This window comes from Arvicola amphibius, chromosome 11, assembly GCF_903992535.2.
Source record: "Arvicola amphibius chromosome 11, mArvAmp1.2, whole genome shotgun sequence".
NCBI classification, from domain to species: Eukaryota; Metazoa; Chordata; class Mammalia; order Rodentia; family Cricetidae; genus Arvicola; species Arvicola amphibius.
In genome coordinates, this window is record NC_052057.2 from 5,224,422 (window position 1) to 5,245,817 (window position 21,396).

At 38.9% G+C, this 21,396-nt stretch overlaps 1 protein-coding gene across 3 annotated transcripts in view; it reads left to right on the forward strand.

Annotated features, from left to right (window-relative positions):
• Gria2 (glutamate ionotropic receptor AMPA type subunit 2) overlaps positions 1-21,396 on the forward strand; it is a 116,627-nt gene that overhangs the window by 70,696 nt on the left and 24,535 nt on the right. For all 3 annotated transcript variants that reach the window (XM_038347469.1, XM_038347471.1, XM_038347470.1), the window contains exons 5-6: positions 3,551-3,604; positions 8,127-8,288. In XM_038347469.1, the coding sequence (XP_038203397.1) occupies positions 3,551-3,604; positions 8,127-8,288 (216 nt within the window). The remainder of the gene's footprint in view (positions 1-3,550; positions 3,605-8,126; positions 8,289-21,396) is intronic.

Sequence of the window (21,396 nt, forward strand, 5' to 3'; positions counted from 1 at the left end):
TATAGGCCTTAAGAAATAAAAATGGAGTTTTTAATAAAGAATTAAATAACTAAATCAATCTAGTGTGACCGGTAAGAGACTCAATTGTATGCAAGGCAGGAGAACAATTTCAACTCAAAAATCTTGATTTTGTTCTCGGGCGATGAACTTAGGATTGCTGTTACTGTAGGCATCTTGCTGAAATGCGCACATCAAAATCATATTTGAACCTCATAGGGGGTTTTCCTTAAAGCTGAATTTTAATATTCACTAGTATGCTTTAAAAATTTAAATATTCCTGCTTCTTCCTAATAAGCACAGATGAAAGCCTTTATAAAACTGTGCCTTTGGTTCAAAAACGTGAATAGGAAAACTGCACAGCAAACTGGGACCATAAAAAGTAACATTTGAAGCATAGTCTTTAATCATAGTTGTGTATGTCTACATGAAATAGGTCACTTAAAAAGCACTGTTTTACATTTATATATGATAAATATATCCTCTAGTAATACACTAAACGAGTACACAAATGGGTGGCAAATTGCTTCATCAGCATTTATTATCTACGTGAGGGATGCAAAGAATGATAAGAAAGGATGCAATTTGAGTCTCATGAGCTTCTTTATAGAGGAAGAAAATGAATATAGATACAGCACATAAAGCTATAGCATATAAAGCTGTGTTACTCAACTCTCTGCTACTACAACAAGTAATACGGTAAACGAAAGTATAAAGTGGAAATGTTTGTCTGGACTCATTGTATTAGAAGGTCTCATGCACAGTCAGCAGCCTGTAATTTTCCAGCTAGGAGAAAGACAACATCTAATGACAGCTGTACATGTTGGGGGAAACTGCTCACCTCAGTGTAGCTGGGAAGCAATGGAGACAAGTGAAGAGATTGGGGTAACTCTACCCCTCAAGGTTACTCCTCTAATGTCCTAAATTCCTTATACTAAATACTACGTTATAAAGCTTGCACCACCTTCGAATATCACCAAACTGAGGACCAAGCCTTTAATACATGGGCTATGGGTGGATCATATCAAGTAAAATTATGTAAGTAATCCGTAATGCATAGATGAGGATCTACCCATCTTTTGAGAGGGATAGTTTATACAAGTTACACACAAAAGGTAGTATTTGGCTACCTTTAAGTCTCTTATTTTTGTACAAATCTTCCAAGTCTTTAATGCTTTATTTGCTGTAGAAATAGTATAACTAAAGAAGCATCTTTAAATTAAACATGGCAAGTCTCATTAAAGAAAGCCAATGCTGTAGTGACATCATCTTAAGATGGACCATGACTGAAAAGAACAAATTATTCTTAGAGAGAATGACTGGAAGCAACAGTTTTGATTAGGTTAGGATGTCCTTCATGGAGCAGAATCCACCAGGTAAAAGGTGTCCTTAGGGCTCAGCCTAAGAAAAAGAGAACTCTATTATTAAGTCGCTCAACTAGTATTTGCAAGAGAATGGCGACTGGACAAAACACTTTATCTTCGTGGCATCTGGAAATTAGCATCAGAATTAGCCTGCATTAGATTAGGACTATTTTAACCTTATTTGATAAAACCCTGAAGACACTTATTTCTGACTGTGCTCAGATTAAAAAAAAAAAATGTGTTCTGCTATCAAAACACTTAGGAATTAGCATAAATTTTCTGTTGTATAATACTAATTGTGATTTTAAAGCAAAATTATAATGGTGACTATGGCCAGCACTAACATCTATAAAGACTATAACCTAGAGAATTTCATCTCTTCTTTTTCTCAGTAAACAGAAGTAGGGACAACTGCTATCATCTGTAGTGTTCATTTTAATGCTCAGATGAAACAGGGACATTCACGTGATAGCTTGCTCAATAGGCAGAATCAACAGATGTTCTTAAGATATTTATGGACACAATGCTTGTTGATTAAGCTGAGAAGAATTAAAATATTTTTCACTTAAAAAGGACATCTTTTCTTCAAGTTTCTGACTTCAACGTGGAGGAACCGATTTTTCAGAAAAGGCAGTTTAGCTGTGTGATGTAGAAATGGATTAGAAGTCTACAGAAACCCTAAATTCCTTTCAACTGCTGCCACACAATTTCGGCATGGTATTCTGTAAAACATTTTCTGGAAATTCTGTCCTTGCTCTTGGACCAAATGTGTCGATACAATCCCCTGACAACGTCTTAGGTGCTGGGCGGTTGTGGAAGTCTTCAGCCAGGGGGTGACAACTAGGTTGAGACTGGTTACAACATGTATGCTAATAGAGCAGCCTTGTGGCAAAGTGGAGGAATTTCCAAGAGAGGAGACAGAACGTCCTGAGGGCTTTAAAGAAGTATACTATTATGCAAAACAGTTAAGAAAACCCATGTGGTCTGAGTGTAGAGGGAGGGAAGGGCAGCCCTGGAGAAGCTTGCAGGACAGGGTCACTGTCAGCTTTAATAATTTGTTTAATGATAAGGGGAGCTGGAGAACCAGGACAATGAACTAATGCTTTGCACAGCACATTTCTTTCTAGCTTACGGTCTTGTGTTTTCATTGGGCTCGATTATCTCTTTAAGCATGGAAAGGATGACGGTGCATGCATGGAGTCCCAGCACTCTGAGGCTGAGGCAGAAAGGTCACTGAGGGTTTGAGGCCAGGATGGCCTTTATGCTGAGTTCAAAGAGAGACTGAGATGCACAGCGGGACCTTTTCTAAAATAACAAATGAATGCAATTTAAAGAAGTTCTTTTGAATAGAAATGACCATAGACTTACATGGCTTATCTTAAGGAGTTTCAATTACATGATCCATTAGAAGTATATGAATTTAGCAGAACTTGTCCATTTGAACATTTCTCCCCTGTGGTACCAAATGCTGTATAGTGCTCTCTGGGAATGATAGGCAGTGGACAAAGGTCACCACTTCCCCCTATATATTCCAATCATAAAAGAAAGTAAGTCATGCTTCACTGAACTTTGGCTTGGGAGCTATGAAGGCTTGTGGGTTAAGAGAATTAAATGCATTTTTCACCTGTTGGGTTTGTCACCAGGTACATCTCTGTACTGTACTACAATGTCATTAACCTTCACCTATTCAGTAATATAGGTCAGTGAGAGGAAATGTGACTCAATGATGTCCAAAGATGCTATGACCGTTGCTAGAGTAATCTCTTATCTCAAGAAGTAAGTTTATCTTGCCTCACTCAGATTTATAAGGAGAAATTAGCTTCTTGGCTACGTGGTTGCCTAAAGCTGAAAGTAATGTTCATTTGAGCTAAGATATAAGTATATCAAGAATAACATTATAATTGATTGCTAGTGCCCCTTATCATTCTATTAACTCAATTCATGCCTATTGTATATAGATGTATAGCTATGGCATTTCAGATGTCTATTCTAGGTGGTTGTTTATTGGGAAGCCAAGGATTGCCTTTCCCTGAGAAGCATTCTCTTTATTTAATAAAAAAAGTTTTTACTAAACGTGACTAATGGAACATAAGACCCCAAACTCCATCTTTTGCTGATCAGATCATTCCATTAGTAATTTTGTACATTGTTCTTCATACATATTAAATGTGTGTGTTTCTCTTTTCTAGGTTATTACCATTGGAAAACATGTTAAAGGATACCATTATATCATTGCAAATCTGGTAGGTAAATTAATTGGCCTTATTTTACTACCTACTAAGCTTTTATTAAGATTTACTTATCTGTATTTTATGGAAATGAGTGGTTGTCTGCATGTGTGTCTGTTCACCATGTGCGCGCAGTACCTGTAGATTACAGACGAGGGCGTAGGATCCCCTAGAACTGGAGCTACAGTAGCTAGGAGCCACCATGTGAGTGCTGGGAACTTAACTCTGGTCTGTGAAGAATTAACGAATGCTTGTAATACAGAGATATCTCCCCAGCACACTTACATAATCTTTTTAATTGAATGTGTTAGTTTGGAATGATCATCATTTATAATGAATTTTTAATATATAGTCTATTATTTTATAGATGAGAAATTAATTATTTTATTTGGTTGCTTTAGGTTTGCTTCTCAATCTACAACTTATATTAGTTCTAGTTTTTAGATGTGATAAAAGTATCTTCACAACAATATTTGCTAAAGAATTATCTTGGAAATTCTATACTAAAGGAAACAGCTAAAAAATATAGTTTAACTCTTTAATTATCCATTTTTCTGTCGTGTTTTATCAACATATTGTGTGCATTCTCACTTGAATTTTTAGTATATAATACCTTAAATTGATGTACATTTATAAGGAAATTAAGCTTAGAAATATGATAATATAATGTCAATAAGATTATCAATTATATATTGTAGAACATGTAACATTAATATCTTGAAAGTATTTTATTTATGATTTTCTACATATTGTGTAAGTATCACAATGAAATAGAAACTGAATCCTTATAGGAGTTTACCATATTCTCATCAGGATTCTTGTCAATTCAGTATATATTGGAAAGCAGATTGGCTCATTATATTTCTTTATGGTTTTTCTTTTTATAGTACAGCCAATCAATTTAGATTATCAGACATTTGTGTTTATTTCCAAAATTGACTTTAAAGGAGTAACAAAACAGTCTTTGCTTTTTCTTCATGGTCTTTGAGTAGCTATGACCCTGTTTGTTGGAAAAGATCTCTGCACCACCTCGTGCACAAACTCAGAAAACCATAGTGAACAAAAGGGAAAGAAGTGGCAAATACAAGTGTGTTCTAGACCATGTGATAGTTAGGACCACACAAAGGCTTCATACTTATGCAAGCACAAGCTTTATTTGGGATTCATGGAGTATCTATCAGCTTGTACCTCAGAAAACATCCCTGGTATGACAGAGAGACACAGAAACAGAACAAAGCTTGCAATAAATAGTGTTTTCATTGAAAAAAGTCATGTCTGTATCAGTGAGTGGCCTGAGCCTGGAAAAAGTTGGCTGTTCAAGGTGAAATCTCTCTTCTAGTGGTGTGATTCCTAGCTGCTATGGCCATGCTCTGGACTCTTCTCTTAGTGTGTACCAAGGAGGTTGGAAAAGACTGTTGTAGACACAAGGGTTAACAGGAAACGAGGTTCTGCAATGATTCTGCTGAGCTGCGTTCCAGGCCCAGAACAGCCTGCACACTAAGTCCCCTGTGTGAATTGTGCCATTTGGTGAGCAGCACAGAGCCACAGTGAAAGCTGCGATCTTTGTAAATGTCCAGATGGAGAAGATTACATGGGAACATTGAGAAATAATGACAGAAGGTGTCTCATCAATTTGAAAGTTGATGTGCAACGCCATGACAAAGGAAGGGCTGTCTAAGTGAGCAAGTCCATGCTCTTGTCCTGGCTCTGTTTGGGAACCTTAAATTCATGCTGACGCTGGATGCGGCTCTGCTCTCCCTTTCCCAAAGCCTCGAGTTCTCTCCTCACAAACCTTTTCCAGTTCAGTTAGTGCAGACGTCCCGATTCTGACACTAGGTCTGAGAATTTAGACATTAAAACCTGAAAAATGCCTCCTGCTGTTGAAGGGTTTCCATCTTCCAAGTTCTCAACAGAAAGCTAACGCTTTTTCTCTGACGTATGCATGTCAGAGGAGATGACTGTAAAAGATTTTTTAAAACCCTCACATATGGATTAATTCATTTAAGAATTGCTAAATAGTGGTCTTTGTCCTTCAGATTCAGTCTACGATTAAATTGTTGCAGCCTTTGAATGAACAACTGGCCCACAATACCATGAGACTTGGTCCTAGGATCTTGTGCCCCTGTTCTTATCTCTGCTATTTGCATGGGTTTAACTCATGGATAATCATTTAGGAAGTTTAGGTTCCACGATGATAGAGGTGTTGAAGGTGTACCAACAGCTCAGATTCCAGTGATTAGTGATGAGTCAGTTGATTTAAGCCTTGTGCATACATCTCCCTGAGCAATATGACGCTTTTGATTTGGTGGTTTGTTGCCAACCGAGTTGTCAGGTGTTGATCTCTCTCCTCTCATTCTGTTTCTGTCTTCCCCTCTTCCATCTCCTACTCTGCCTCCTCTTCTTCTTGCTTTTTATCTCCTCTCTCCTCCTCATGTTTCTCCTCTTGTTTCATAAATAGAAACTTTGCAGAGGAGTAAAGTAAGAACGATTTGGAGAACGCAGATTCTTATTTAGGGCAGCATCAAACCCTATCAAAGATTTCCGTTGAAAGTGTTTCACAATCACAGCAAAATGACAACAAGTGATTAAAATTATATGAAACCCAATGAAAGAAAAAATGAGAACATAAATGCTAAGAATACAAGAAGCTGAGGCTTTATCTTAGGGCACAGAAGAGACGAGGCATGAGGCAAGGCAAAGAGAAAGAAGAGAATGTGAAGCATGACAGGGGACGCAGACAGGTAGCCCCTGTTCTCGCTGTCCACTCTTCCTCCTCCATCCCAGAGGCAGAGCCTGGCATGGGCTCCATGCACACATTACTGAGAATACGATGCTAGCAACAACCTGTGAGAGAGCACTAGAACACACAGGAAGAAAGTATAGGAAAGAATGGGCTTCCATTGGTATTTGGGTTCAGTCTGATTCCCTGGGCTCTGCGTTACAGAAAACTTCACTATTCTCCTCCAACACGAGTGAAGACAGAGGAGATTTTTGAACCCAGAACCCAAATACTTCTGTCACTGAGCTAGGATTATGATGGCATAGCTTCTATTGTCTCAGGAAAATTTTGCCAACAAAAGTTATGGACATAAATCATTGTCTACAACAGGGGAACTCTTATGGACCAAGCATCAGCTAAACATCTCAGATGGGTCCCAGGACACTTAGGTGCATCAAGGAGAGAATTCAGTACAATAGCCTTGACTCAAAGTCCTTTGAGAGGGCTAAACGGACACCCAAGTACTCCCACCACACACCCCCAACAAAGGGAATCATCAAGCACAAACTTTACTTCTAGTTCATATGACTTTTCAGAAAACTATGCAACTAAAACTGGACAACTAACAGAAAGCAAAAGTCCTAGCACGGAACTCCAAGCCCTCCCTCCAGTCACACATCACTTTGCCCCCAGAATTTAACCACACAATACACTGCACCCAGCTGCATAGAAGACTGGAAGTTTCAAAGCGGCACAGCAGAAAGAAACAAATCTAAGGGGAAAAGGCCCGTGGCCCCGCCCCCTGCCCACGCGCCTTACAGCTCAGCAAAAAGATGAGCTTCACGTGGACCCTAGAAACCCAGGGTCCATTTAGCACCATTTCTGTAGGAACACAATTGTGAACTGAAATGAAGCAATCACTCTTAGCCCACATCAAAAGTATAATAATTTGTATTTTAAATACTAACAGCAAATAAAAGATCCATGCCTAATTAAGGATCTATTTAATCATTGTGTATGGTGGAATGAATACGTTTGAAATGTGAGTGCATTTATAACAGCCACATCGAAATCTTGTTTCTATTTCTTTGATTAAAAAAAAAAACTCAGTTAAATTCATCATAGCCCATGATTTGGACTAATGAGAAGTGTAACGTGTTTGTGTGGGTTGGTGCTCATTAGTGCAATACCTGTACCTGTCAGAAGGGGGCACCAGAGAAGTTGCTGGACGAGTGTGGCTATTGGGAGGGAACTTGGGGCCAACAGCTGAACACATTCCCGTAATCACCCAAACTTCTCTGTAGAGCTGTAACTATTGGATCAAATTCAATTATTATATTCAATTTGTTTCAAGTTTATTGTGAGATTCTATTAAATAACTAAGAACAATGATAGTGTTTGTTTCTTCCTCCTCATTTTAAAGATATTTTTATCAGGTGAAAGATAGGTTTAACTGAGGATAGTTTGGTCAATAGTTTCCATATGGAAGCACATGGCTCTACTCCACAATAAACTCATTGAAGGAGACCAGTCCTTACCAGACATATGGGGGCTGTCTCAGTAAAAAAGAATATTTCTTTGCGAATATTTCTGTGGGCTTTGCATGAGATGATCAGTCAGTAAACATATCGATTAGGGACCCACCATGATGTCTATATGAATGAGGTGAGGTTAGAAGCATTGGCTGTTAAGTTTGTGGAACCTGTTATATAGGCATTTTATCTTCCCTGTGTGTGTTAAACCTGTAAAGAGACACTGTGTAGAGACACAGGAGAGGTTAACTTGCAGAGGGATAACACAGGTGTGTTTTATATCTAGGGATTTACTGATGGAGACCTGCTGAAAATTCAGTTTGGAGGTGCAAATGTCTCGGGATTTCAGATTGTGGACTACGATGACTCCCTGGTGTCTAAATTTATAGAAAGGTGGTCGACACTGGAAGAGAAAGAATATCCCGGAGCGCACACAGCGACAATTAAGGTTTGCGTTAAGGGAAAGAACATGCTTAGAACATACTGGAAGGGATAGTGTGCAGTACAGAGGATGGTGAGCACACAAACTAATGAATGCATTTTCAGTATTTAGTTTGTTTACGTAAGATACATGGTGTGTTACTGTAGTGTTCTTCTGCATCTCCGCAATGTTTTCATTCATTTACCTGTCTATTGGAATTTTTATATTGTGTAGAATCCCAACTAGGGACTTTGATGGCAAATCAAAGGACAGATTTCTGAGGAATTACCATGAGGAAAGAGAATAAAAAGCCCACAGTTTGGGAAGGAACAGACAGCTATGGAACAGATGGCAGGCAAAAACATAAATTATATGTCCTGGGAAGCCTTGTGTGGGGAATCAGGTTTTAAACTTAAGACCCAAAGAGCAAAAGGCTCTTAGCTCTCAACTATAATATTTGTCTACAAATAAATTAAAAAAGAAAAATAGATATGGACTCTTTCAATCTTCAATCATCTCCCTTGCATACAATTTAGATAACAAGCATAAGGCCACACATAAAATGCCTGCATGTGGTATGTAAATGTGTGGTATGTATATGATAATTGATCATGAGTGGCATGTGCAAGGCAGAAAGCTGATAGAAACATAATTACTTTAATAAAGGAAACATCAACATGTTATCTAAACAGTCAGGCAGAATCCTTGAAAGCTGACTGAAATGCCTCACCATGAAGTCCTGCGTGCCTTTGAACACTGAGTTCTTCCTGTGTATAGTGTGTAGACACACATGCACATTGTTGCTACCTAAGTTGGGTATTTCTGCTGATGAGGGTATTTAGTCTTTGTAGCTGATCTTACTGACAATAGAATTAAGATTCAGACTTAGTTAAGGCAGTATTTTAATACTGATGTCAAAATATTTGGGGTACACATAATGGTCTTTTTGTGAAATTGGAAATGTGTTAAATTAAGGAGAAAAGGTGATATATTTTTATGTATATACATATATAGCTTAAAACATAATAGTGCTTTGTGTGTTATGAAATATATATAAAGTTATCAGGAACTAGTTGATCACGCATTGTTGGGGGAGGCTGCTTGTTTGTTTCCAGCTGCTTAGACCCAAAATAATCATTCAGAAATTATATTATTTAAATCACTGCTTAGTCAATCACTTAAGCACATTGCTAGCTACCACTTAACCCACTTCCATTATTTTATATTTTACTACTGGCAAGGTTCTGACTGGCAGCTTGTGTCTTTCTCCTCTGGTGGCTCCATGGCATCTTGCTGACTCCACCTCCTCTCTCTCTATAGCTCTTCCAGCCTGACTAAGTTCTGTTAGGCCGAAAGCAGCTTCTTTATTAACCAATAAAAGCAACACATATACAGAAGGACCTCCACACCAACACATAAAGTGTATATATGACTATATTTTTGTATCTGGTTATGAAAGTTTACTAGATAAAACACAGAAAGCTTAAAGTTCTATATTTGGGGTATATAAAAAAGATCCCTTTAATTTTAAGTTGATTTCAGAGAACCATTTTGTAAGATGTTAGAAAGAACTTTATTTTTTTTCTAAAAAGGCAAGAGTGTTCCTGTTTGGTGAGCTTGGTTGAAAATTTAGGCTGTCTAGTATGCGATCCTGTGCAGCGTTGTAATGTGACAGAGCTTCTGAGAATGACATGGCACACTTGTTGCCAGGGGACATGTCTCTGTCTACCTTAATGCATGTTTCACGGCTCGTTCATCCCTTCCTTGAACTTTAGACTTCCGGGGCTTTAATATGTGATGCTGCTTAGGATGTGTCATAGAGAATGCGTTCCTCCCACAACCTCAAATCAATTTTCTCTTCACATTCTTCATGAACTTATAGCGGCGTCCCCTTACTGCCTCCGTGAGAAACAACAAAAAAAAAAAAATTGAGATTGAATTTTGTCTCCTAGAATCTACATCATTATTTGCCTGCATGTTTCTTATATCATGACTCATGGGGAAAGAGGTATTCCAGAAATGCATTCTATTTAAATTTTTGTTGAAACTTTGTCCCAGATTTTAATCTGTTGAGCTCAACCAATGTGCCTTTTCTTTGTTTTTTTCCTTCTACAATGTCATCTTTTTGGCTGCTTCAGCCAATTGTCAGAGACTTTATGATTGTTCTATAGTGGGATACCACAAAGAAGAAGGCATATGGGTTTAAAACAAATTTGGAATCTGTCACTGATTAGATCACGGCTCTCGTCCATGTATCACAATCAAGGCTCTTAATTCCCAGCTGTTGGCTGTGCATTCCCAGCTGTTGTGGAGACTAAATGCCATTCAGTAGATGTTAGCACAGTGTGAGAACCACAGATCCTAATAAAGGCTCATGGTTTCTAGCCTTCTCCAAAATACAGGAAATTTCATCCAGTTGCTAAGGTTGATTCCAAGTTGAACATGTTCCAATTCCTCTATTTTACCCCAGAGGGTTCATAGAGATTATTGAATACCTTTAGGGGAAATTCATCTCTGGGTTGGAGTTTATTCTAATCCAGATACGTATTGCTTCTGTACTAGAGGGCCAAGAAATGAATCATGCAACAGAAATGAAAGAAGTATGAACTTGGACTTTGAGAATGCACAGTCTAAAAGAAAACATAAATATGTCAATGAACAAGTATAATAAAGGACAATGTATGTCAAGTGAGCAAGCCATTTTTCTACAGACGATTAGTTCAAAATGTGGGAAGGAGGTTAAGAAAGGCTTTTTGTATGGGGACCCCTGAATACTCTTTTCATGAAGCTAGAACTTAAAGAAAAGAAACGGAAGGGGATTTGGGAAAGAGCATCTTGTGAAAACACAAGATCATGCCCCAGCATGACAGATAGAAAACTGAAAATCTCATGCCGTTTTTTTTATTGATTTTTATTGAGCTCTATATTTTTCTCTGCTCCCCTCCCTGCCTCTCCCCTCCTTATGCTGTTTTAAGAAACCATTTGGAACTTGTGAAAAGGGCATGGTTTCCTTGTAAGTAGTACAGCTACTGTTGTCTTTAGATCAAAAAACAATGATTACAAGAGAGGGCCCTATGATCCTAGACTGAGTGGATACCGGAAACCATAGAGCCTACTAAGCTCTACAGTTGTGTCTACTGAATTACTGTCTGATCTTGGGTGAGTAGTTCTTGTCTATGTAGTTCAAACAAAGTTGTTAACCACAGGATGCACTGGAGATTAAATAATTCCAGAAGCATAAAAATAAATAAAGGTTTGCTCCTTTTCCCAACTCCCTACCCTAAAATAAAGGCATTTCAACCTTTTGTTTTCCACGTACTCTCTCTCCCATTCTCTTTTTTCCCTCCTTATTCTATTTAGACAGAAAAGGGGAGGTGATGTGGGACTTGCTATCAATACATTTTATTACCATTGGTTAATAAAGAAGCTGCTTTGGGCCTATGACAGGGCAGAATAGAGCAAGGCAAGAATTCCAAGCAGAGATAGAGGAGAAAAGTAGGCAGAGTCAATGAGACACCATGTAGCTGCCAAAGGAGAAAGACACCTACCAGTAGTCTACAGCCTTGTGGTGATACATAGATTAGTACACATGGGTTACTTTAAGATGGAAGAGTTAGTTCATAAGAAGCCAGAGCTAATAGGCCAAGCTTTGTTGTATCATTCCGGTCTGGATAGCTGGGAAAAAAATGAGCAGTCTCTGCCTCCAAAAGTTCCCTCTATCCTACCTCCACATGACCACACACCCTGTATTTTCATATACATACTTTCTGACTATGAAGTTCAATTTATACATTAGGCACAGTTGAAGGTTGACAACAGTCAGTGATAAAACAGAGCTATAGTAATATACCATAATAAATGTAATGCTAATGCAGTGTCTTAATAACTTCCTGTGTCAGACTCCTCCTTTGCTTATGGGGTAATTCAAGATGATGACGCAATGCCTCCGTGATAAAGTGGGGCAAGTTAGATGATGCAGGCGTGGTGCGCCTCTTTCCTTCTTTCCTTCCGGAGACAGGGACTTTTTACTTTTTCACGTAAAAACGTCCTCCACAGTCTCAACAATGTATCAAACCTTGCATTACTACTATACTGTGGTGACAATACTAAGTAAAAATGAAGCTTCTTTTTGTAGGATCTGAGCAAATGCTCTGGCGTGAATCTGGTATGGAGAACACGAATAAGGGGAGGTTGTCATATGCAGCGTGGATACGCAGAACAAAGGGATGACCTACGTGTTGTACAGGGCAGAGTGGGAGAGCATGAGACTATATCCTGGGTATCAGAACACCATGCAACTTAAAGATTTTGAATATATATATATATATATATTAATAAATAAAATAAAACTCTACTTTTATGGTAGAGTTGAACACTGAAAGATGTAACCATGAAGATAAAAATTTTGCTATGAGAAAACTAGTAATTTTTATAATTCTTTTCTACTTTTACAGGTAGAAGTAAGAAGGACCTTAAAAGTGTCTAAATAAAGAGTTCATTGTCAGTATATTTTTTTGTTTAAAACAAGAGAGGGAAACCTCTCTAATGAGGTGATTGTTTAGTGAGGTAATCCTCTTTCCTGGTTTTTGGGGGGCCTTGTTTGCTGTAGCAGGTACACTGTTGATCAAAAACACGTTTTAAGACTTTACAATAAAAACTACAAAGAAAATCATAGGCAATCAGAGATATAGGCATGAAACCCTATTAAATTCCAATTCACTGAATCAAATTCTTTGATGGTTAATCTTTAGAAATTATCAAGTTTTAGGAAGGAAAAATAAGTGTTTCAGAATTTTAATTCCTAAAACAATACATATTCCATGGATTCTTAATTAAAATTTTATCCAATTGGTATCTGCCAAACCTCAGCTTAACATCTTACATGCTTTAGTAGTGGTCAAACACATAGCAATATTTAAATTTCTTTATGCTTATGTAATTGAAAGTAACTGGAGTTATAGCACTGAGACATTAAATCTGATTCTCACTAATGGTCTACACCTTGCAACAGCTTTTACATATTCATGCTTCTGATCAAAATACATTTATTGAATTTCTACTCTGTGATAGATACTTTTCTTTGTGAGATAAAGCACAAAGTATTGATGAGTTTTTACACCAGAAACCAATAATCACTTTGTGGCACTGGCAGACATGGTCCTATCAACATCCCAGATGTATCTCTTTGTTATCACTTGTGAACTTTTGATTTCCCATTGATGTCCATGCCCTCTTCAGCCTCTGCAAACTCCTCCTTACATCATCTTTCCCACATCATATCAATGCCAACCTCCATGTGCTGCTTAGACCAAACATCTGGAAACATTATCCAACCTTGCAGTAAATGCATTCATTCTGTCTTATTTCTCACCATGCTTTGTCTTGTGCTCTGCAACCAACCCAAACCCAACCACCACCCACTCTCTTCCCTATTATGATGCTATCTTAAGAACTGTTTTCCTTGCTTCCCCTGTCTCCCATGCCTTCTATATTTTATTGTCTTTGAAATGGAATTAGATCTACAAAAGCTTTGGTATCCTTTTGCACTTGGCATAAACACCAAAGTCATTTTCTTGACATTGGAATTGCTCACGTTCTTCACCTCACATGTGACCTTAGTTCTTGGCAAGGTTCCCTCACCAAATTCACTTCAACTGTATTCCTCCATTTTAGTCCTTAAACACCTGACATTTCCCCCCTCCCCTAAGGGCCCCGTACACTAACTATTCCTCTGCTAGAACACTCTCTCCTTATATCCCTGCAGAAGCAAGCCTCTTGTGCTTCTTCAGTCTTGTGCAAAATGGTGTCCCCTTATTGAAACTGGAGGTCAACTCTCTAAACCATAGCCTTGACTCCGTTCAAGGGAGGAGCCGTTAGAGTGCTTCTGCTTAAGACATTGGTTTTATCTTTTGAAATTATTCTTGACCTCCACTGTCATGTATTTGTAACAAATTTATTCTCAACGTTGTTAGTTTCATCTCCGTGTTTGAAACCAAATGCCAACGTGTTGTTGGTTGATCCATCGAAAGCACATAAAATAGTGACTGAAGCACAGAGGTTGCGAGTAAGAGCTTCCTGCATGTGCATGTGGAGGAAGGTGTCTCTTAGGAGGACATGCAGGGCTGGCTGTGGAATAGAAAGACTTCTTGGAAAAAAGAAGAGAGTTTGAAACCTGAAATTGAGTAAGTTTCAAAGAGCAGGGGATCGGAGACTCTAAGTATCAGAAAAAGTTTCCCACTCAAGGGAAACAGACAAATATTCTATCAGTCTGAGAACCGGACAGAGCTGTCTTGAGGAGTGTGCAGAGTCAGGGAGTTCTGACCACACAGGATGAGGCTCTGAGCTCCATCTCCAACACAGTGAGAGTCTATAACAACCTGGAGATGGGTGCTGATCTGTTGGACTCACTGGTGATTACTGGGTTCTGTTGAACAGGCAGACCAGGATGGGGCCTTAATGGCGACTATGCCTCTGGGTAGGGATTCAATTCATTGACAGCTTTTCCTCAGGGTAGGGATTCAATGCATTGACAGCTTTTCCTCAGGGTAGGGATTCAATGCATTGACACCTTGTCCTTAATTTCTTTATAGCATAAATGACTGCAGAAGTCACAGCCATTTATGTCTAATTGACTGAAAAGTGCATTGAAAGCTATGTTCAGATTTTAAAGAAATGCTAGATCCTGAGAAGCATGCATTTCCTTGTAGGTACTAGTGCTAAACCACATAGTGTTTGCACAAAAGAGGCTCATGGCGGACAAGTATAGAAAGAGCAATAATGACCTGGAAAAAAATAAGTAAGAACTTTTTAATTATCAGATTATCAAGAAAGAAAATACTGGATTATTATTGCTATAGGATTTGCTTTAAGTCCCCACTACAAGCATTTGCTATGTTTCTCTGATCAAGGGTAGCCAGAGAGCCCGGAGCTGTTTACTCTGGTGATAAGCCAGAAAGCTGTAATAATTTAACCAGACTGTATTTACAAGGGACAATGGAAAATAGAACTTTCACCTCTCTAAAAGGATTTAAAAGGAGACAGAGTATAAGTATACTTGTTAACAGAACAAAAATAATGACAACTACTTCCATTTTAAAATACATTTTGTTTTCCCAGTGTCACCCTCTTGCAAGGCCTGCCTACGGATGCTTCCTTTCCACACAATCACCTTTGCTCCACTCTGTCTTTCATGGCCGCCTGGCATTGAGGAGCTCAACCACCGCCAGGGACGGACATTTGTGTGGCACTTTAAATAATAGTTTTCACACAAGAACCTCATTTTACTCAGGAGCCAACTTAACACACGTTTTTCCAACTTCCTTAATTGCTGCCCTAAGAGAATTATTGGGCCTGTCTGAAAATAGTATAATCTTTCTCAGTTTGGTAATTAGCACCACGCGTTAAATGGTACTCTGAGAGCCTAGCAGAATTAACACTGCGTTGTGAGTGTTGAAACTGACCACAGGCACAGCTACACCCCAGCATTTACTACTGCAAATATTAAAATAACTTACAGCACCTCAAAGCTTGGTGCATTTAAACCCGTGTACTTTGTAGTTAAAAAGGACTTATGTAATAACAATAACAACAAAAAAACAAGCTGATCTTGCCAAAATTACATATCCTGAAGAAAAGTATTTTCAAATAAATCTATGTTGTGCCATTTAAATGAATTATCCATATGTATGATTATAATGAAGGACATCTGTGCTCAGCTGCATTCACTCAATTCTTCCTCTGAAGAACACTTGTAGGTCACAAGATTTCTTCAAAAATCTCAGCTTCAGCAATTATATGAAAGGCCATGTTGGGCCCTTGGTAAAAGCTACATCAATATTTCTAATTTTTACTGGCTCTCTGCTCTCACCCATGGCCTCTCGATGGTGTGAAAGCTCCAGGGACTGGTGGGTAGGCATCTCTGCTCACCATGTGTAGAAACCAAAGCCAGAGTCATCATCCTAGACTGTCTGGGCTTTTTCCTAAATTGTTTTTGCTAAGGAACTGTGCACAGAGACAGGGAGGAAGGCGATCGACTCAGTACTCTGCCGCTGAACAAGTCCTTGCTGTGGCTGAATCAAATCCAGACCTTGCTTTAAACTGAACTTCCTTTTCTGTGTTAATTTGCATAATTAGCTTTACTGAGGCTAGGATCTGTAAGTACATAATCGCAAGGCCCTGAGTGTGAGATGCTTGTTCCTTAAGTAAGATTTTTTGTACTGAAATCAACAGATAAACTTTATATTTTAGCCATATAAATGTATATGTATATATGATTTTAAACATATATTTGTGTGTGTGTTTTAAATGTGTTCCTTTAAAAGTAAGTCTTTCTTCATATTCATCGAGAATATCTTTGTTATCCACGGAAAATAATGAAAGATGCTAATTCTGGTTTCTTTCTGCTGAGCTATTTCTGACTTGGAAATTATGGCTAGCTTGTTTGACTGCCAAAGACATAGAGTTTCATGAAGGTTTGATGCCTCTGTGCCCTGCAGTTCCAAAGGGCACATGTTCAAGATGCTTTACAGTAAATTAGAGATGACCTTATCACAGACAGCTCTTCCAGGGGGTGGGTGCTGGTGAATGTGAAATTAAGTTCCGTGAATAATTCTAGGCTCACAGTGCACTTTTTCCCACTGTTCTTTTTCCTTGAGTCTCTATTTGATTCTTATGCGTTGTGAGGAATTAAAATAAAAGGCTTTCCAAATTTTTCTTATAAATTTATTAAGACTTTGGAAGATTTGAGATTTTACATAGTGACAATTCAGGTGAACCGGAAAGTCAGGTAATTATCTCAGAGTCACAGAGAGCTGCCTTCAAATTCCTCCCTGGTAGGAAAATTTTGGAGCACTGTGTAAAAATGATTATTTTATGACCTGTAATCTTCACCTATAAAATCAAACAAAACTATCTGTGGCTTAAGGTTTTTTAATAACTATAAATTCACGATACAATAATTTGTATGTTTGGATTTTTTCATAACTGCCATATCACAAATGCTAACTAGAAAACAAGGGGAACATGGGCTTTCTTCCATTAGCTTGATGTTCAGCACCTGCGAACACAGTACAGACACCGTTTTGTTTCTCTAAATCTAACAGCGATTCTCAATCTTCTTAATGTTGCGACCCTTTAGCACAGTTCTTTATGCTGTGGTGACCTCCAAACATAAAATTATTTCATTGCTACTTCATGGCTGTACTTTTTCTACTGTTGGGACTCATAATGTAAAATCTGCAGGGTGTGGGCTGCATGCTCGTGGGGTCACAACCCACAGGTTGAGGACCTCACTTAAGCATCACATAAAACACTCTGGAAACCACCCCAAGACAATGGAGGAGCAAGAGGCAAGTCTGAGCCCAGGCCTGCTTTCTGATATACAAGTTCTGCACTTTCTAAACTGTTCCCAAAGAGCTTCAAGTTTCACAACAAATTGAAAATGATGAAATCTATAGGACTTAAAACATTTTAGTAGTGAGTAGAAGTTAGTATTTCTGTTTTAAATACAATTTTCTATGTTTTCAAGGTGTAGGAAATATGTGTAAAAAGCCATGGCACCATATGACAATCTACAAATCTTTTTTTTTTTTTTTTTTTTTTTTTTTTGGTTTTTCGAGACAGGGTTTCTCTGTAGCTTTGAAGCCTGTCCTGGAACTAGTTCTTGTAGACCAGGCTGGTCTCGAACTCACAGAGATCCACCTGCCTCTGCCTCCCGAGTGCTGGGATTAAAGGCGTGCGACAATCTACAAATCTTACATTGTATTCACGGCATCCTCTTTTATATTCCTAACGCACGAGGTGAGATAAACACAAACGTTTTCCTCTCTGATGCCTTTTTCTGGTGTTAGAGATGCCATCTTCTGGTACCCGTGATCACGCTATCCCATTGCATGATGTTACTGGACATAACAAACATGTAAAATTAGTATTTCATTTTATCTTTGAAATATACGTCTCAATAGATAGACACTTAAAATGTAATAAGGCATGCATTTGGAAAATGGACCATAAAAATGATTTCCCAGATTTCTTGTGTGAGTGTGGCGGTGGTGATGCTGGGAAGCACTAAGCTAAATGGCCCCCCGCTGAAGGATAAATTCCTAACTCAGCTGAGAGAGTCCACAGAATGTAACATCAGGGCAGGGACACAGCAGTTCTTCTCAGAGGAGGAAGACAGTCACACAGCCATTACCATCTCTTCAAACTAATTTATATCTACTTTAGTGAGCAGTGGAAACCACAAATCTTTCACTCTCTAGTCAAAATTGTGAGCACACTCGTTGAGGGAAACAAATGAACCGGAAATGCAAACCAGAAGTTAATGGGCGCTGCGTGCGTCACGGGCTGCTCGTTATCTGCGTGCTCCGAATTGTGTTTCCGACTGGGCGTTTTAATTTAAAAGGACAATAAGCTGAACGTTTGTTTAGGTTTGAGCATTTGGGCAAGGTTGAGGGGGCTTTCCGCCCAGTGAGCATGCTCTGTAGCAATGGGGTTGTGTTGCGTGGATCAGAACGCTTTTAGCTCAGCCTAATCAGATTTCCAATGCATTTTGCTCACATTTATAGTCTCTAAAACAGTTAGCGGGTGGCTTCATGGGTGCCTCCCTGTAATAAGAGCAAGCTGACTTAATGAAAATCTTGGCTTTTAGCTAGTATAATTTTAATATGAATCGCAATATTTTCTTAATATTCAACTTATTCAATTTAAGTTCCATTACCTATTCAAAGACCTAGGAATTAGTGTTAAGAGTTAATTTGGCAATAAACTGAATAGTGTACAGAAAGAAAATGAATGCTTCTCACTGTGGGCTAATAAAAACAGACACACAGTGAGGCAGATGCAGCCTGCTATGTCCTTTCTTATTAAGCTTCAGCAATTCTCTTACATCAACATAATTTTTGATAGGAATATAATACAACTTTTAAGTGATCCATGAAATAGAATCTCGTGAAAGTAATGGAGTCAGCTGCCTTTCCTGGTGGTTAGCCCTTCTTTCACTTTTAAAGGTAATGCACTTGTTCAACTGTTCTCGTTGACCAGAATTGGAAAGCTTAGCTGTAAAACTGTATCTTTTCACTTATTTTTTGTTTAATCATGAGCATGATTTGTGAATGCTTTAGGGAGATGCTCTGCTACAGTTACCCAGCCCTTAAACATCTTTTTGTTGTCAGAAACTTAAGTTTCTTCTAATCCTCCCTCCGTCCCTCCCTCCTTCCTTTTCCCCCTTCTTTCTTTATCCCTTCATTGTTTCTTCTTGCGCTTTCAATAGGCGAAGCCCAATCATAGTCTATAAGAATTCAGGGGTAATAGGCAAGAGCTACCCTTCCCTGAAGCATCTGTTCTGGTGCGGAGGATAGTTACAGGAAACAGATGAAAAATGTTCACATAGGATGGTCAGATGCTGGAAAATGCTATAAATAAGACAAACGGGAAAGGAACTGGAGGATGGCTATGTAGGAATGGCTGCCCTGCCCAAGCAGAGTCAGAGTCTCTCAGAGTCTGTGGGTGGCACTCACAGCCACAGAGCAAAAAGTAGCACTTACTGAAGAAGACTAATATGCCAGGACAGATTGTTTTCTCAAAGCATTCCTAAGAAGGGAATAGAAAAAATGGGATGATGATTTGAAGAAAATATTTGACAAAGTATTTTCCTTTTCCCTTTTTATCTCCTCCTTCCCTCTCTTCTTTTCTCCTCCACTCTTCTCATTTCTTTCTTTAGTTGAGGTAGAAAATAATAAAGAAGTTGAGTTTCTATAGAGACTATCAGGAGTGTGCTGATGAGGCATACTGCAGACGTGATTCCAGAAACCAATGTGTTTAAGGAAACTGGAGGTGTAGCCTTAGCGCACTGCATGAATGGGAGGGCTGAGAAAAGTGTGGCCAGCTCTGCTCTGTCCATTCAGGGGACAAATGTGTTGTGAGGCTTGGGCTTTTCTCCAAGTGACAAAACAGGAACTTCTACGGGGGGACGTCTTCCTCTCCACAATACAACATAATCGGAATAGGGTTTGAGAACGAGAAGCAGGTGAAGGCTATGGTATTCAGAAAATGATGTGAGTCACTGTGGAGGAAGAATCAAATTACTGGAGAGTAAGATTGCCCAGGTGTGCTGTATGCCATTCAGACGTAGGTTGGTAATGTACTGTCCCTATATCAGTCACGGAAGTGAATTACCGCAAAGTGGGAGCTCCCTCCTGGACCGCGTTTTTGGGACAAACCACACCCAAACACCAAACACCAACACCTGTTTTCAAATAGCAATTCTTTATGAAATGGGGAATGAAAGTTAAAATATCTGCCTCCTTGATGTTGGAAGCTGCTTGTTTGTTTTCTGGACCCTCCAACCCAAAATAATAACACCAAAACTATAGTATTTGCAATACCGCTTGGCCAATAGCTTAAGCATATTTTTAGCTAGCTCTTATATCCTAAGCTAACTCATTTTCATTAATCTGTGTATGGTCATGGGGCTGTGGCTTAGTGGCAAGGTTCCAGTGTGTCTGTCTCCTGTGGGCAGCTACATGCCTTCTTCTGATTCTGCCTACTCTCTCTATATATCTCTTTCAGCCTGGGTTTACTCTGTTAAGTCATTGGCCGAAAGCAGGTTCTTTATTCATTAACCAATAAAAACAATAGATATATAGAAGGACTTCCCACACCACTTTCTGACTGTTGCAGAAATGAACAGCAGTAAATGACCTTGCAAGTGTAATACTTAAGAAAAGAAAAAGCAGAAGTTTGTGTTAGAATGGGCTAGGATGCCATGGTAAAAGAGAAGATGAGGGGAAAGGGGAAGAGCAATTTGTCCTGATGGTACAAAGGAGTGCCTCTGGACAGAGGGAGACAGATGTGGCACATACGCAAATAATGGTTTATAAAGATAAAATGGGAAACCCCGTGTTAAGATGAGGTATTTAATTTTAATTGGGCATGTTAAACAGGTGAGCCAAAGGGGGCTTTTGGTTGCTGGACTTGGTAGCCAGTTTCAGGAGGAGGAAGTGGCCAAATAAGGGAGCAGACCTTGGTGAGTAGCATTAGGAATTCCATCAAATGGATTTTAGGGGTATGGAGGGAAAGGGAAAAGGGCAAGGCCTGCCAGAGTCATGCAAATACATGCTTGCCTCTGTAAGTTTGA